This window comes from Athene noctua, chromosome 25 (assembly GCF_965140245.1).
Source record: "Athene noctua chromosome 25, bAthNoc1.hap1.1, whole genome shotgun sequence".
Classification (NCBI taxonomy): Eukaryota; Metazoa; Chordata; class Aves; order Strigiformes; family Strigidae; genus Athene; species Athene noctua.
Genome location: NC_134061.1, coordinates 5,684,655 through 5,701,039, shown reverse-complemented (window position 1 = coordinate 5,701,039; position 16,385 = coordinate 5,684,655). Strand labels below are relative to the sequence as shown.

At 62.9% G+C, this 16,385-nt stretch overlaps 2 protein-coding genes across 6 annotated transcripts in view; one reads left to right on the top strand and one right to left on the bottom strand.

Annotated features, from left to right (window-relative positions):
- Positions 1 to 5,312, top strand: part of NMT1 (N-myristoyltransferase 1) — a 20,186-nt gene extending 14,874 nt beyond the window's left edge. For 2 of the 3 annotated variants that reach the window (XM_074926525.1, XM_074926524.1), the window contains exons 9-12: positions 327 to 497; positions 788 to 955; positions 1,444 to 1,581; positions 3,538 to 5,312. In XM_074926525.1, coding sequence (XP_074782626.1) covers positions 327 to 497; positions 788 to 955; positions 1,444 to 1,581; positions 3,538 to 3,558 — 498 coding nt within the window. In that variant the 3' untranslated portion in view covers positions 3,559 to 5,312. The remainder of the gene's footprint in view (positions 1 to 326; positions 498 to 787; positions 956 to 1,443; positions 1,582 to 3,537) is intronic. The other variant, XR_012635159.1, reaches the window with a different exon arrangement.
- Positions 5,277 to 16,385, bottom strand: PLCD3 (phospholipase C delta 3). Of its 3 annotated transcripts, XM_074926521.1 has the most exons (16): positions 16,186 to 16,385; positions 13,348 to 13,509; positions 12,252 to 12,480; positions 12,034 to 12,163; positions 11,296 to 11,521; positions 10,451 to 10,652; positions 10,216 to 10,360; positions 9,989 to 10,141; positions 9,761 to 9,913; positions 9,581 to 9,616; positions 8,877 to 9,036; positions 8,156 to 8,272; positions 7,909 to 8,057; positions 7,179 to 7,314; positions 6,039 to 6,188; positions 5,277 to 5,953 (listed from the first exon to the last, which is right to left on the bottom strand). In XM_074926521.1, the coding sequence occupies exons 1-16, from the start codon at positions 16,286 to 16,288 to the stop codon at positions 5,865 to 5,867; spliced, it is 2,340 nt and encodes a 779-aa protein (XP_074782622.1). In that variant the 5' UTR covers positions 16,289 to 16,385; the 3' UTR covers positions 5,277 to 5,864. The 3 variants fall into 3 exon arrangements, with proteins under 3 accessions (XP_074782622.1, XP_074782623.1, XP_074782624.1); XM_074926522.1 differs by lacking the exon at positions 9,581 to 9,616 and having other exon boundaries at positions 8,877 to 9,030; XM_074926523.1 differs by lacking the exon at positions 13,348 to 13,509.

Below are 16,385 nucleotides of genomic sequence, written 5' to 3'. Positions count from 1 at the left end.
TGTCCCTGCTTCGAGTGGGAGCAGAGACCTGGAGGGAAGCAAAGATCTTGTGTCATTAGTGGGAAGGAGGCCACTTCCAGCAGGACTTGACCTGGCATGTGGGGCTTTGGGACCCGCTGTGCTTCTCTGTGGTCTTTGCTATCGGTGTCATGGCCGATCGCACCCATCCATCTGGTGGGAAAATGGCTGGGGGGAGGGTGCTGGGATCTGGAACTGAAAATGGGCTGGTGTAAGCAGAGAGCATATCCATGCCACTTATTGCAGAGCCCTTTGGTGATAAAAGCCACCATGCAAGCAACTCAAATGATTTGTCCCGCTTTCTGTAGACTCCCAAGACTCCCGGCTTGCGGCCAATGGAGCACAGAGATATTTCTGCAGTGCACAAGCTCTTGACCGAGTACCTGAAGCAGTTCCACCTGACACCCGTCATGAGCCGAGAGGAGGTGGAGCACTGGTTCTTACCTCAGGAGAACATCATCGACACCTTTGTGGTGGAGGTGAGGGAGCAGGACCAAGACTGGAGGGGGGTTTCCTGGGCTTCTGCCGCCGCTGGAAGAGTGTGTGGTGAACTGTGGGAGCAATCAGGGAGGTTGCTGCCCCCAGCAGTGCGATGCTCTTCCAGGGTGGGAGGTTTGAGCGGCTGGAGAATGGTGCCTCTCTATCCTGGGCTGCCCCGAGTCTCCTCGCAGGGAGCCCACGCATCACTCAGACTGGCAGAGCCCCTCTGAGGCTCCAGACGGGCTTTATTCTGGCTCTGATATGTGGTGGTGTCACTTCTGGCTTCCAGAGCGCCCCAGGGGAGGTGACAGACTTCCTGAGCTTCTACACATTGCCCTCCACCATCATGAACCACCCGACTCACAAGAGCCTGAAAGCTGCTTACTCCTTCTACAACGTTCACACCAAGACGCCTCTCATCGACCTCATGAGCGATGCTCTCATACTCGCCAAGTCGGTGAGCAATGGCGGGGCTGGGGTGGCACCATGGGGCTTCGGGCAGCTCACGGGGCAGCTCACTGGGCAGCTCACAGCTCACAGGGCAGCTCACGGGGCACTGGGCAGCTCACCAGGTAGCCTGTCTGCCCTTGATTTTATGGGGAGGGCTGGCCCTGGGGCAGGGTTTGTGCCCAGGGCCATACAAACCCAAATCCTGACAGATCTGCTGCTCAGTGGAGGGGTGTATGGGTAGCCTGAACCCTCTGGTGAGCTCTGAGCTGGACTCAAGGAGTCTGCTCGTTTCTTCCAGCAAACAACATTGCCATGTGTCAGTAGCATGTGCACTGAGGGTGGGTGTCCCAGTGTCAAGTTCTTCTCTGGTGGCCTCAATCCAGTCTTCTAGGTGTGCAAAGCTGGGCAGGAGAGAGGGCAGGCAGCTCGCGGAAGGGAGGAATTCCCCAGCCCGTAAGCAGGAGAAGCTGATGGCTTTGTGTCTTGCCTGTGCAGAAAGGATTCGACGTCTTCAATGCACTGGATCTCATGGAAAACAAAACCTTCCTGGAGAAGCTGAAGTTTGGGATTGGGGACGGGAACCTGCAGTATTACCTGTACAATTGGAAGTGTCCCAGCATGGCACCAGAGAAGGTCAGTGCCACGAGGCGGTGGGGTCCTCCAGCACACGGGAAGGGCTTTTGTCCCTGCAGCCCGCAGGGAGACAGGTTTGCCATCACACACCATGGTGTTCCCAGGCCAGCCACTGTCTGGTGCAGTGTTACGGTCACGGGTGAATCCAGCGACAGCTCCTTTGTGCTCTCCTGATGGTGCCTGCACAGAGGGTGTCCCCAGGGAAAGAAGCTCCCCAGGTTGGTTTTACTCTTGGACTAGTGCAGGTTCAGAGTCCTTAACCCCACACACATCCCACATCCACACGGAGCTGGGGCAGGGTCTGGAGCACAGGTCTGCTGGGGAGCGGCTGGGGGAACTGGGGGGGTTCAGTCTGGAGAAGAGGAGGCTAAAGGGGAGACCTCCTGGCCCTCTGCAACTCCCTGCCAGGAGGGGGCAGAGAGGGGGGATGAGTCTCTGGAGCCAAGGCCCCAGCGCCAGGCCCCGAGGGAATGGCCTCAAGCTGCCCAGGGCAGGGTCAGGCTGGCTCTGAGGAAGGATTTCTGTGCAGAAGGGGCTGTTGGGCGTTGGAATGGGCTGCCCAGGGCAGGGGGGGAGTCCCCGGGATCCCTGGGGGGGTTGAAGAGTCGGGCTGAGCCAGCGCTGAGGGATCTGGTGGAGTTGGGAGCGGTCAGGGTGAGGGTCATGGTTGGGCTGGAGGAGCGGCAAGGGCTTTTCCAACCTGGATGATTCCGGGATTCTGTGACTGTGGAAGGAGGCCAGGTACAGAGAACAGACAGGCAGAGGGCTGCAGGGTGACAGATGTGACCCTGCTGGTTGGGACAGTCACCTGGGAGGTGGTTGCTGTGCCCTGTGAGCCTGCACAAGGCCTGGCTGTCACCACACAGCCATGTGTCCTGTATGTCAACCTGTCGTGGTGGGGTGAGACACACAACTCCTCTAGAAAGAACAGACGAGCTTTGAGGGCCGTTGGGTGGCTGTCGAACAGGACTCGTGACAATGGGGAGCTCAACACGGTCACTTGTAGCGTGTGCAGGGTCTCTGGGGTATCACCCTGTCCCCACGGCCAGCACCTCGCTCCCCACTCAGCAGCTCCGAGCACTCACAGCGGTGCCTGGGGACACCCTGTCTGTCTGCCCTGGGCCATTTTCAGGGAGCACCTGGTTGCTGCCGTGTTGCCCCCCTGAAGATGTGGTTCAGCATCTGTCCAGTCCACAGCCACCAGGACGGTGCGAGAGAACCAGAAGCTGCTTGGCTGTGCAGCACTGCAGCCTGCCCACGCTACGTCATGACAGCTAATTAATGCCTTAATGACAGTAACAGGGCTTTGATTCCCTTTACAGAGTGTGTGAAGCTAGGTCTGTCTCTGTGGGTACAAGCCCACGTGCCTTAAACCAGCCTTGCTCTGCTGCAGGAGGTTGCTGGGAGGTTTCAGCAATCCCTTTTCTCACGGGGAGAGCTGGAGGGTTGGAGAGCCTGGTGCTGGGAGCCGCTCTCCGGCCGTACCCTGCGGCGGGGCTGCCCGGGGCTGCAGGGGGTCAGACCCTGGGACCAGCCACCAGCACGTCCCATCACACAGCTGGAGAGCACCCAGCAGTGCCCGCTGCCCACAGAGGGGCCTCTTGGTATGAGGGTCTCGGGAAGCTTTCCTAGATCTCTTGTTACTAGCTTAGAAACAACCATGGCTCATAAATCAAGGCTGTCTTGCAGGCTGCCTGGGCCTGTCGCACCCCAAATACCGGTCACCTCTGCAGATCGCAGCTGGGAAGGGTCCATGTGCCCATTTGGCCACGTGCCCAGGGCTCTCCCTGCTCCCAAACATCCCAAAGCTGGTGAGAAAACCCACACAGGTGGTCCTGAGCCCTCCCGGCCGGCACGGCCAGGGCTTGTGAGCCGTGTCTTCCCGGAGCTGGCGCTGGGGCAGAGGACGCTGGCGCTCGGGCACGTCTTGACCTGCCGTCTCGTTGGCTCCCCCAGGTCGGGCTGGTGTTGCAGTAAGTGAGCCCTTGCCAGGAGAGCGCGGCACCGCCGAGGAGCCGGGCCTGGCGGAGGTGCTGCCCTCGTCCTTTCCGCCAAAGCTGGACCCACGCCGGGAGAGGTGGAACGGAACCGGCCGCGCAGCCGCCTGCCGCCTGGATTCACCGACCGCGTCCCGCAGCGCCAGCCGCCGCTCCCCCGCTGGTGTCAGCGGTCTCCTTTGTTTTGATTTAATTGCATCCTCGTAAAGACGTGATCAAGGGAATGTAACTGCTGAAACTAGCTCATGATTGGCATATAATGGAGTTAACGGGTGAATAATAAAAGTATATATTATATATATTTTAAATCTTTCCTGTTCCAAACTGACATGAGTTGCATTCATCTGCTGAAGGCCACCTCCAGGTCGCTGGACCGTGACTTTTCTCGACGGGGCCACCCAAGGTAGATGCTGCGCCGAACGGCCCGGCACCGGCGTGGTGGAGCACCGGGATGCAGTGGCTGGGCTGCCGAGCCCTCCTGCCTGCCTGGAGGGTGCTGGGGGCTCTGTCCCCTGCTCGGCTGTTTTCCCTGGGTTCACTCCCTCTGTTAAACTTAGTCCTTCCTGTGGGTGCCTGGAGAGGGGCGACGGCACCGTCCCTCCCCGTGGGCTCGGGAGCATGTCAAAATTTCTTTCTAAGGGCTATTTGTGCAAGCGATGCCTTGTCCCTTCTCCTTCCCAGCCTTGGAGACTCGAACCCTCTCTGCTCAGTGGGGCAAGTGCTGAACTGAGGAGCAGCAACGCCTGAAGATACGGGGGGACTCGGCTCCTCGCTTGCCTCTGGAGCTCGGCCAGCGCACCCCACTCTGCTCAGACTCCTCAGGGTCGTTCCTCTCCACCACCCCTCGTGACACCAGGGCTGTGGGCATCGGGGGATGATGCGTCGCTGCTGCTGTACCTTGGGGCTCTCTGCTCGGCTGCTTTTCTGTGGAAGCACGGACACACGCGCAAGCGGCCTGTGACATGCCATCAGCATCGCCCTGGGGCTTCAGCCTCTCCAACTACCCCAGCGCCTCTTCCACCAGGCTCATCACCTTGTGTTCTGGGAACCTCTGAGGTAAAAGAAATGTTTTCTTTGATGGAAAACCTTTATCCCATCAAGATACCTTGGGAAACAAACGCCCGGGCAGCCAGTCGCCTCCCACTGTGATGTGAACCGTGTCCATGAAGAGCTCTGAGATGCTCCTGCCCTCCCAGCCAAAGGTTTCCAAAGCTGCACACCAAGGCCAAGACCCCATCTATGCACTCCCACGCCTCCCTGTCCCTCTGTGCCCCCTCCTGCCCTGTGGCACACCACAGACCCCGAGGGGCTTTGCCCACCCCAGCCTGGACTTGTGGGGCCTCGGCGGGGAACCAGGAGCCCATCGCACCCCCCCCAGCAGTGCCATCACATCTCCCCTGCTCGGGGTCCTGTGTCACCTATGCAAGTACCTCTGTGTCCCCTCCTGTGTCCCTGGTGTCCTGGGCTGGGGGTGGATGGGGGGTGTCCAGTGGGACCTTCCCCCCATCCCTGTGGTAGTTTTGAGGGCTGCTCCAATGTGCCACCCCCAGCCCCTTTGGGTGCGGCACCCATGGGTGCTTGGCAGCTCCCTGGGGCCATGCTCTGTTTGGGGGTGGGCACAGCACTTATCCCCCTCTCCTCAGCCTCTCCCACCACCCCCCCACGGGCCCCAGGAGGTGACAGGGATGCCGGGACAGGTTCTGTTAAAATAAAACCTTTATTTGACTGGCTTGACACCGGGGTATAAATCTGTGACCATCGCCAGTGCTGGAGCAGGGGTTGGGAGGGCGGCCCCCAGCCATGCCGAGGCTCAGTGCCCTGGGCACGATGGGGCACGTGGTAGCAGGGTCCCCTTGGGGCCTGCACAGTGACAGGGACCCCTCAGGGTCCTCATGGTGATGGCACCGTCCTTGCAGCCCAAGGAGGGGCTGGGATCGAGTGTGGCTGGGGGTGGTGATGTTTGGGGTTTGCTGTCACCCATGTCAGGGCTGTGCTGGGGTGTTGATGGCCTGGCCACCCCATCCTGGTTGTCACAGCATCTCTGTCCCCTCGGGGTCACAGCCAGGGAGGGGAGGAGCAGGGCATGCGGGCCAGCGGATGGTGTGGCCCTAAGGGACGTGGAGGCGGTCCCCTACCCCTTGGGTCTCCCAGCCAGCACTGCTCGCTGGGCGAGCAGTGTCCCCAGGCTGTCCCCACACAGGGAGTCTCTGGTGCAGGAGGGTGCCCACCCCATGGAGGAGCGTGTTGTCCCATGCACGGGGACATGATGTCCCTCCCACAGGGACCTCACAGACTCTTGCATCGAATGTGCACAAAGAGCGTGGCGGGGGACAGGGACGCCCCATCCTTGGAGAGCAGATGGATGTGACGATACCCTGGGGACAGAGACAGGGGCTGAGCTGGTGTGGGGCGGGGGACTGTCCCTGTCCCAGGGGGACAGCGGGGTGGGCACCCACCCACCTTGCCGCATGCTGGCCAGGGGCAGGGTGAACTGCCCCACGAAGTCGTTGCAGGAGGTGCTGTCGTAGTCCTCCACCACAAAGCGCACCAGGGCCAGCTCGGGCGCCCGCAGCTGGAAGCTCAGCGTCTCTTCCCAGCGTGGGTTGAAGCCTACGGCACCGGGACGGGGGGTGGGCGCTGCCACCATGGCTACCACGACCACCCTGGGCTTGGGGACCGGCTCGACCCTCCATTGTGCTCACCCCTCCCTGGCTTAGCTGCCATCCTGCACTGGGGTATGTGGTGACTGGGCCAGACTGGGGGAATGGAGGTCTTACCGGGGCCACACTGGGCTATGCTGGGGCATAGGGGTCATACTGAGGCCACGATGGGGTATACTGGGCGAAAGGGGGTCCTACTGGGGCTGTAGTGGGGTATAATGGGGGAACAGAGGTCATGCTGGTGTGAGCCTGAGCTATACTCCTGAAATGGGGGTCCTACTGGGGCCAGGCTGGGCTATGCTGGGGCAATGGGGGTCTTACTGGTGCTGTGATGGGGTATACTGGGGGAATGGGCATCACACTGGGGCCGGGCTGGCCTATACTTGGGGAATGGGGGCCCTACTGGGTCTGGGATGGGGTATACTGGGGAAATGGGTGTCCTACTGTGGCTGTATTGGAGTATACTGGGGAAACAGAGGTCATGCTGGTGTGAGGCTGGGCTATACTGCAGAAATGGGGGCCCTACGGGGGCTAAGATGGGGTATACTGGGGGAATGGGGTCACACCAGGGCTGGGATGGGGTATACTGGGGGGGATGGGGGTCACACTGGGCTTGGACTGGGTATACTGAAGGACAGGAGAGAGCAGCACTGGTGAGGACTGGGACATGCTGGGACCCTGCCACTGGTCAGGATCAGGCTGTGCTGAAGACATGGCACTGCAAGACTGGGGTGCACTGTGGGGACTGGGATGTCTGGGTCACCTGCTCAGCTCGGGGGCGGGCAGTTGGGGAGCAGCGGGTGCCCGGGTGTTGGGTGCCCAAGGGCTCTGCCACTGCCCGGGGACTGGGGTACTCTGGGTGTCCCTGGGGGGGACTGGGGTGCCCTGGGATGTCCCCAGGGACCGGTGGCTGGGCCGTGGTGGCCCGGCGGGCGCTCACCGTTGTTGAGCTTGTGGCGGGTCTGCTGCTTGCCGCAGTCGGCCGGGACGCCGTGGATCTCCACCCGCACGAAGGGGTCCACGATGGAGCTGCCCTTCTCCCGGTTCAGCTTGGGCAGCTGCTGCGCTGTGATCACCTGGGGACAGAGGGTGCTGGGGACCTGTGGCATGGGTCACCCCGGGGTGGTGGGCCCCAGGGGAAGGGACGTGGGGTGGCACTCGGCTGGGTGTGGGGACACGGTAGGGAGGAGAGAGGTGGTTGGTGCCACCTTGGAGAAGGAGTGTGGGTGATGCCAGCTGGGTTTGGGGACAGGGTGGCACCCAGGAAGAGGGACATGGGTGGCACATGGCAGGGAGCAGGGGCAGGATTGATGTCCCCGGGAGAAGGGACATGAGTGGCACTTGGCCAGGCATGGGGATGGGGTCAGTGTCACCCAGGTGTAGGGACATGGATGGTACTCAAACAGGTGTGAGGACAGGGACAGGGTCCCCAGGAGAAGACACACTGGTGGCACCCAGGAGAAGGTGTGTGAGTGGCACCTGTCTGGGCGTGGGGTTGGTGTCACCCAGAGGGTACATGGGTGGCACCTGGTGGGGTGTGGGGTTGACGTCACCTGGGAAAAGGGATGCAGGTGGCACCTGGCCAGGCATGGGAATGGGAATGTCATCACCCAGCAGGGACATGGGTGGCACACACCCGGGCGCGGGGCTGGGGCGGTGGGGTGCCTCACCCTGACGTGCAGCGCCAGGCGGCGGGGCCCCTCCCCGGGGGGGCTGCGCAGGCAGGGGGGCTTCAGCACGTAGCCACAGCGCCCGTTGCCCAGGAAGCGCCCGGTGTTCAGGTCCATCTCGTAGCCCGGCGTCTGGAAGTTGAGGGCCACTGTGGGGACAAGGGGAACAGGGCGTCAGGGTGGGTGACGGCCCTGGGGGAGGGGGTGCCAGCTCATGGGGTGTCCCCCAGGGGCTGTGGGGTCTCACCCAGCTGGCAGCCAACGTTCCACATCTCCTGGGGGTTGTAGTTGGAGGAGTTCATCTTCAGCCCCAGCGGGTAGACGCGGCTGAGCTGCCGGGCGTTGTACCGGACCAGCGCCGGGCCTGGGGGCGAACAGCTGAGCAGGGCCGCTGCACCCATGGGTGCTGGGGCGGGGCCCTGCCAGCAGGGGATGGTGTCCTGCCTGCACCCGTGTGCCTGGGGACAAGGACGGAGCCTGCCCGCCTGCGTGGACCCAGAGCCTGGGGCTCAGACCCCGTGCATGGACCTTGACCTTGGACCTTGACCCTGAACCCTGACCTTGGACCCCTGACCCCAGACCCTGACCCCAGACCTCAGACCCTGGACACTGACCCAGATCTTAATCTCAGTCCTGGACCCCAGACCCCGACCCTGATTCCAGACCTTCACCCCAGAACCCAGGCCCTGACCCCAGCCCTGACCTTGGGCCCAGATGCCACATCCCAAACCCTGACCCCAGACCCTGATCCTGGACCTGTGACCCCCACCCTGGCCTCTGGTCCAAGACCCTGACACCAGACCCCAGTTGCCCCAGGTCAGACCAGTCTGGTCGGGGCCAGCATGTCCCCAACCACGACCCATGGAGCCACCCTGGTGACAGCCCATCTGTCACAGCCCCATCCTGCATCCCAGCGAGGTCAGGAACACGGAGCCACTCTGTCCCCATCCCCATCCCGTCACCCTCACCCGCCTCCTTGATGAGCTTCCGAGCCTTCCTCTCGCTGAAGGAGGACATCTCGCAGGGCCGGGGGTGGCGCAGGGCCTGGGCCAGGCCGGGGAAGGGGACAGCCTGGCAGTACACCACCACGGCCGACAGCTCTGGGGCCACCTGCGACGCGTCCTTGGCCTGCAGGAGCCATCATGGTGTCAGGACCACCCCAGCTCTGGTGGTCACCCGCCTGCCTGAGGGTCTACAGACCCGCTGCCCTGCTGGCGCTGAGCACTGAGACCCCCAAGGCCATGGAGAACCCAAGCGATGGAGAACCGGAGGCAATGGAGATTCCCAGAGTGATGGAGACCCCGAGCAGGTGGAGACCCTGAGGTGATGCAGACCCCAAGATATTAGAGACCCCAAGATGATGGAGAATCCAAGGTCATGGACAACCCAAGGTGATGGAGAACTTGAGGTGACAGAAACCTCAAAGCGATGGAGAGGGCAAGATGATAGAGAACCAAGGCAATGGAGAGAATTTCCCCCCCCCCCCCCCCCCCCGAAATTGAGACCCAGAGGTGATGGAGACCCCAGAAATGGAGCAGCTGCCCCACCAGGGGAAGGGGGAAGCACAGCCAAGGAGTTCCCAAGCTCAGTCCCCTCTGCCAGCCAGTGACAGCCGCTCGCTGCCCTCGTGGTACCCGACCCCCCAGCCCACCCGGCTCCATCCATGACCCACCTGCAGAGGTTTGATCTCCTGCAACGACTGCAGCGACTGGAAGAGGAGAGAGCAGGGCTGCATCGGGGGGTGCTGGCAGAGCTCACCTGCCCCGGGCCCCGGCACCACTGGGACACTGGTCCCGTGGCACTGCCGGGATGCCGGGGTCCCCCGGCACCATAGTCCTGGGAGACCCCTTACCCGCCGGCTGCTTCTCTCCTGCAGCTTCTCCTCCTCCTCTTCCTCCTCCTCCTCTTCTTCCTCCTCTGGATCCAGATGGCAGGTGACCCCCCGGGGCTCATGCCACGGCTCTGGAAGCTTCTTTCCTTTTACCAAGACCTTCCCCTTCAGCTGCTGCGGGAGGAAAGGCCGAGTTCAGGGCTTGGAGGGGACATGGGAACACCATGGTGGGTGGGTGGGTGGCCTTACCTCTGGGGACGGGAGGTCATGGGGGTCCTGCCCCTCCAGTGGCTGCGTCAGCAGCATGTCCCCCAGGATGGCCTTCATGTGCCGGGCCATGGTGGCCTGCTGCTCCAGCCCACAGTGGTTCTCCAGGGACAGGATGACGGGGTAGGGCGATTGCTGGGGATGGGGATGGGCAGCACTCAGCACCCAGCACCCAGCTCCCATCCCAGGGCTGCTGGCATCCTGCTCACCTTGAAAGCGTAGTCGCGGATGCTCTCAATGACATCACGGAAGAGGATTTTGGAGGTGAGTGTGTGGCCGTGGTAGACAATGGGTTCCCCGTCGGAGCCCTCCCAGCAATCCAGCTCCACACAACGGCATCCCGCCATCAGCACCCTGCCACCGCACCATCACTGGATGAGTCCCTGCACCACCCCAGCGCCCTCAGACCAACTGGCCACGGAGCATCTGACCAGGGGCACCCACCTGACATAGGCTTCAGTGCTGCTGGTGCCGCCGATCTGGTTGCGGGTCAGGTAGGTGTTGTGGGAGGAGGAGATGAAGTAGTGGCACAGGGGCTGGCTCATGTCCTGGTGCACCTTGGTGTGCTCCTGGTTGAGGATGTCACCGGCGGCAGAGAGGAGGTACATCATGAAGCCATCCAGCATCATCAGGTCCTGCTGCCTGGCTGCAGGACACAGCGGCGAGGTGTCACAGAGGGCTGGCACACCGCTGGCAGGGTGGCACCCCTGGGACAGTCCCCACCTGGATGTCCCCTCTCTCCCAGCAGTTCCATGTTCACCCCAGACCTGGCACTGTGGCACCCAGGGGATGTGGAGTTGCCGTTGGTGTCCCACCTCCACCCTGATGTCCCCTGTCCTGCTAGTGCCACACCTACCTTAGGGTACTGTGATACCCAAGAGACATGGAGGCCCTTCACTCCCACCATGATGTCCCCTGTCCTAGTGCCATGTTGACCCTGGACCTGCCATGGTGGGACCCAAGGGACATGGAGGTCCCCTGGAAGTGTCACATACGTGCTAGGGCTGGCACTGCATCACCCAGGAGACATGGGGGTCCACTGCTGTCCACCCCCACCTTCATGTCCCCTGTCCCCACAGTGCCACAACCACCAGGGACCAGCAAAGCCACGTGTTAGTGCCACCCTGGGGAAGGGACACAGGAACATTCACCCAAGCCTTGGAGAACCACACACCAGCTCGGGGGGTGACACCACCAAGCAGACCCCCATCCCCATGCCATCCACCACCTCCCTTGGCTCCAGCAGCGCCCATCCCACCACACCCCGAGCTGGCCGTCCCCAGACCCACCCTTCTCATTGAGCTCGTAGGTGCGGATGATGGCGCGGGCCTGGCGCAGGCTGGCATCCTCACCCTGGTCCTGTAGAAAATCCCGCAGCTCCTCGGCTGACAGGACACGGTCCTCACCCGAGTAACGCCCAAAAAGCTCCTCCAGCTCCGGCCGCCGCAGCAGCCGTCGGCAAAACTCCTCCAGCTCCCGTCCCTCCAGCCGCTCATCGCCCGAGCGGTCGCACTCCTGATGGGACCAGAGCCCAACCTCGGGGACCGTCCCCTGCCTGTGGGGAAGGGAGTACGGCCACCCCCTGCCTCGTCCTGCCTGTCCCTTGGGGTTGGCAGCGTGTGTGATGAGACTGGGGAGGCTCAGCTATGGGCGTGAGGGCTCAGGGATGGGCTGTGTGGGCATGTGGCCTCTGTCCACCCACCCACAGTCCTCTGACCCTCCACTCCGGGATGGAGCAGAGCAGAGCGTTGTGCCTCAGGACCCCCAGGTGGAAGGAGACTTGGGAGATACCCCTGGGGACAGCACCCCATGGGGGGAAAATAGCAGACCTTGGGGACCCGCAGAGCAGTGGGGGAGACAGCTCACCCCACCCCATCATGATGGGACCCAACCACTGATGACGATGGGTGGCTTTGTGTGTGATGAATTTGACAGTTCTCCGTGCTTGGGAAGGCAGAAAAGTAGCCAACATTCCCTCCTGGTGACAACAGTGGGGGAGAGCGGGTGATGGATCCCAGGACAGTTACCTTGAAGAGCTTGTAGGCGTAGACGTCATCCATGTGGATGTTGATCATCCTCAGCATGCTCTTCACCTCCCGGAAGGACATCTTGTTGTCCTTGTTCCTGTCTGCTCGCTGCAGAACCCCATGGATCCAGCTATGCCAGGGTAAGGAAACCACCTGGCGTCACCCCCACGGCTGTCCCCAACCTGTCCCCAAGCCCCCATAGCTCCAGCAAAGGATATTGGTCAAGCTTCTCTGGTTGACTCATGGCTTGCAGCCGCCCCATCAGCTTGGTGAGCCCTTGCACCCAGTGGCGGGCATCCTCCTCTCCCCGGGCAGCCAGGTCGAGGTTCTTGCGCTTGCCCTTGAAGACGAGGGTGAAGCAGTGGCGCTCTGGGAAGGCGGCACCGTACTTGCGTAGGCCCTCCGACTGGTGTCCCTCACGTACCCCCTCCACATGCATCACTGAGACTGCAGGGACACACGTGGGGATGGGGTCACCCTGGGGATGGAGGGGGTCCCTCGGCATTTTCCCCACCCATGAGCATCCTGCAAGATATCCTGGCTGCTGATGGACACACTACATGTCCCCAGGGGCACCCCAGGGGACTGGCGCTCAGCTGCTGTTGATGCTGCAGCCGGGCTTAACCCACTAATCCCAGGCGAGACAGGAGCTGCTGTCCCCTGCGGGGATGGGGACAGGGACGCCGGTGGGGGATGGAGCTGTCTTGCAGCGGTGCCAGCTCTGGGCACCCATCCCAGATGAGAGGGTGGAAAGAGGCGGATGATGCTGGGGAGTGGGGGACAGAGTCTGGCTGGGGGGGAGAGGGGACCTCATGCTGGTCCCAAGGGGGACGGGGAAGGGTGTGGGCTTTGGGGCCCAGCCTGAGATGCTCTGGGAGGCACTGGATGCACTGGAATGCAGTGAGATGCACTGGGTGCACTGGGAAGCACTGGGTGCAATGGGTTTGGGTCCAGGTCCTGGGTGGGGGTCCGTGTTCTGGACTGGGGTCCACATCTTATGTCAGGGTTTGTGTCCCAGGCTGGGGGTGCACATCCCGGGTTGGGGTCTGGGTGCTGGGTGGGATCTAAGTCCCAGGTTCTGGGATAGGGCCTGGGTTGGGATCTGGGTCCTGGGTTGGGATCTGGGTCCTGGGGTGGGGTCTGGGTGCGGGTCTAGTCCCCGGGTGGGGTCTGGGTCCCGGCTCATGCCCAGGTCCCCACGGGCAGGTCTGGGGCACTGCCCAGGTCCCGACCCCTCCCTGCAGCTAGAGGCTGTGCGGGACGTGGCCCAAGGTCCCCGAGCCCCGGGGGACTGTCCCCAGCGCCGGCACTCACAGCTCTGCTGGGAGCGAGAGCGCCCGAATCGCCCCTCGAAGCAGACGGTCGCCCCGTCCTCCTGCAGGCGGAAGAGCCGCTCCCTGGGCACCCCCCGGGACTTGATCTTCCTCAGCAGGGAGCCCCGCAGCATCCGCTGGACGTCCTCGTCCTCCGTCAGGCCTGCGGGGGACCAGCCCGTGGGCACCCCGCGCAGCTACTGGGGGATGCTGGGGGGCACTGGGAGGTACTGGAGGCTCTGAGGGTGTACTGGGGGTACTGAATGGGTGTGGGTGTGGGGCTCGGTGCACACCTCTGTGTCCCATGGGATGGGATGGGTTGGGATGGGATGGGATGGGATGGGGCAGAATGGCACAGCACGGCATGGGACAGGATGGAGGGATGGGGACAGGACAGTGTGGGATGAACGGGAGAGGGCAATGGGATGAGATGAGACATATATGATACAAAGTGACAGAACAGACAGGACACGATGGGACAAGATGGGACAGGTAGGATGGGAGGGACAGACAGGACAGGGTAGGGCAGAGTGGGTGGGACAGACATGGCAGGATGGGACAGGACGGGACAGGACATGGCAGCCAGGACAGGATGGGATAGATGGGATGGGACAGGAGAGACGGGATTGGATGGGATGGGATGGGATGGGATGGGATGGGATGGGATGGGATGGGATGGGATGGGATGGGACAGAGAGGAGAGGAGAGGAGAGGAGAGGACAGGACAGGACAGGACAGGACAGGACAGGACAGGACAGGACAGGCAGGACAAGCCACTGCCATCAGGCCCCTTTGGGACACTGTGTGACCGGCCAGTGGGGTCAGGGCATGGCAGCGTGGTGGCAGAGCCCTGCTCACACGGCAGAGCCTAGACGTTAAATCCCAGCAAAGCCGCCCAAATCCCGCGTGGGGAGCGCCAGGACGGTGCTGGCAGCGGAGGTCAGGCCAGGAACGATGACGCGGTGGCCTCTGGAGACCTGCGGGCCCACGCCCGGGCTCACAGCAGGGCTGGGATTTTTCCGTCTATTCTCCAAAGAGCAGTTGTTTCCTCACTTTTTTTGTTTTGGCAACCACTTTTTAAGGACAGCCCTGGTGCCCGTGTCCCCACTCTGGTCGGAGACGCTGCTCCTGGGCTGGGAAACAGCAGGTTTGGTGCTGAGCGGGGACATCCTGAGCTGGCCATGGCCTTGGGAATGTGGTCCCCAGCTGCCACCACCTCCAGCGAGGTCACATCCTGCCCACGGAGCAGGACTGAGGCCACCTTCGGAGGGCAGGTATGGACACACGGACACACGGACGCATGGATGCACGGATGTATGGACGCATGGATACAGCCACGTGGTACATGGATGGACGGACACAGGGGTTGTCAGACACACGGACACATGGGGTCACAGGTGCACAAGTGTACAGATGCATGGACACACGGAGGCACAGACACACGGACACATGAGTTATGGATGCATGGAGACATGGATGCACAGATACGGAGCTGCGGGGATGTGTGGATACATGGATATAGAGGTGCAGGGATGTATGGATACATGGCTGCGCTGATGCAAGGACACACAGACACATGGATGCACAAGTTTGCGGATGCACAGATGCATGGACAGACATACAGACTCTCGGACACACGAGCACGTGGGGTCATGGGTGCATGAGCGTACAAACAGCTGGACGTAGGGACGCACTGACCCACAGACACGTGGACACATGGATATAATGCAGGGGTATGTGGATCCATGGATGCACAGACACACTGATGCAAGGACACGCAGACAAGCATATGGGTGCACGGACAGAGGGACACAAGAGCTGTGCAGCTCCGGGCACACAGCCGCACGCCCAAAGCCGCCCGCGGGCCAGCGCAGCAGTGGGAGCAAAGCCCTCCCTCCATGGCACAGGGCCAGCCCCTGCCCTGCTCACTGCTCCCACGCAGGATCGGGCCCGGCCGCCCCGGCGGGCACACCCTGACCTTCCCGGGCACCCGCCCCTCCTGCCTGCGCCTCACGGGCAGCTCTGCCCCGGGCTGTGCCGGGGTCAGCGGGGCCCCAGCCGGCAGCGCTCTGTGGGGAAACTGAGGCAGGGTGTTAGGTGAGGGGCCAAGGGAGCTGGAGCTGAGCCTTGGGGACAATAATACCCCGAGCAGGAGGGCTCCTGCCACCCATGATGTGGCTGAACCCCGACCCTGCGGTCCCCCAACACCTGGGACAGCACAGCTACTCCGGGGCTGCCTTGGGGACTCGTCCCTGCTGTGGGGGCCCCATCCACCTCGGGGACACCCCTGCCGTGGGGACCCTCCTGGCCATGGTGACCCCTCCCCATGGTGAGGCACCCACCCAACCATGGGGACAGCTTCCTGCATGGGGACCCTGCCTATCTTGGGGACCCCTCCCTGCCATGGGGCCTCCCCCCCTGCCATGGGGACTCCGTCCACCTTGGGGACCCTCCCGGCCATGGGGACCTCACCCAGCCATGGGGACATTTTCCTGCACGGGGACCGTGTCTATCTTGGGGACCCCTCCCTGCCATGGGGCCTCCCCCCCTGCCATGGGGACTCCGTCCACCTTGGGGACCCTCCCGGCCATGGGGACCTCACCCAGCCATGGGGACATTTTCCTGCACGGGGACCGTGTCTATCTTGGGGACCCCTCCCAGCCACGGGGACCCCTCCCTGCCATGGGGGTCCCCATCCACTTCAGGGACGCCCCGAGCCACGGAGATCCCTCACGGGACCCCCACTAACACAGCTGCCCCCCCGGCAGATTCCGCCCGGTGCCCCCCCGCCCCGCCGGCCCCCCCGGCCCCCCGCGGCGGGACGGGCCCCGGGACTCACCCATTTTCTTCAAGGCTCTGCCGGGCCGACGGGGGCCACCGGAGCCGTCCGACGGGGCGCGGGGCTGCTCGGCGGCGGGACGAGCCTTCCTGCTGCAGATCATGGTGCGGGGCCGGTGCCCCGGTACCCCCGGTGCCGCCGATAACCCTGGTGCCCCCGGTGCTCCCGGTGTCGACGGTGCCCCCGGCCGGTGCAGCCGG

Coding starts and splice junctions, on each gene's coding strand:
- PLCD3 (XM_074926521.1), bottom strand. CDS start 16,288: ATGATCTGCAGCAGGAAGGCTCGTCCCGCCGCCGAGCAGCCCCGCGCC. Junction 9,037..9,580: donor AGGAGATCAAACCTCTGCAG/GTGGGTCATGGA, acceptor TGGCTCCTGCAG/GCCAAGGACGCGTCGCAGGT. Junction 5,954..6,038: donor CCTGGCCAGCATGCGGCAAG/GTGGGTGGGTGC, acceptor CTCTGTCCCCAG/GGTATCGTCACATCCATCTG.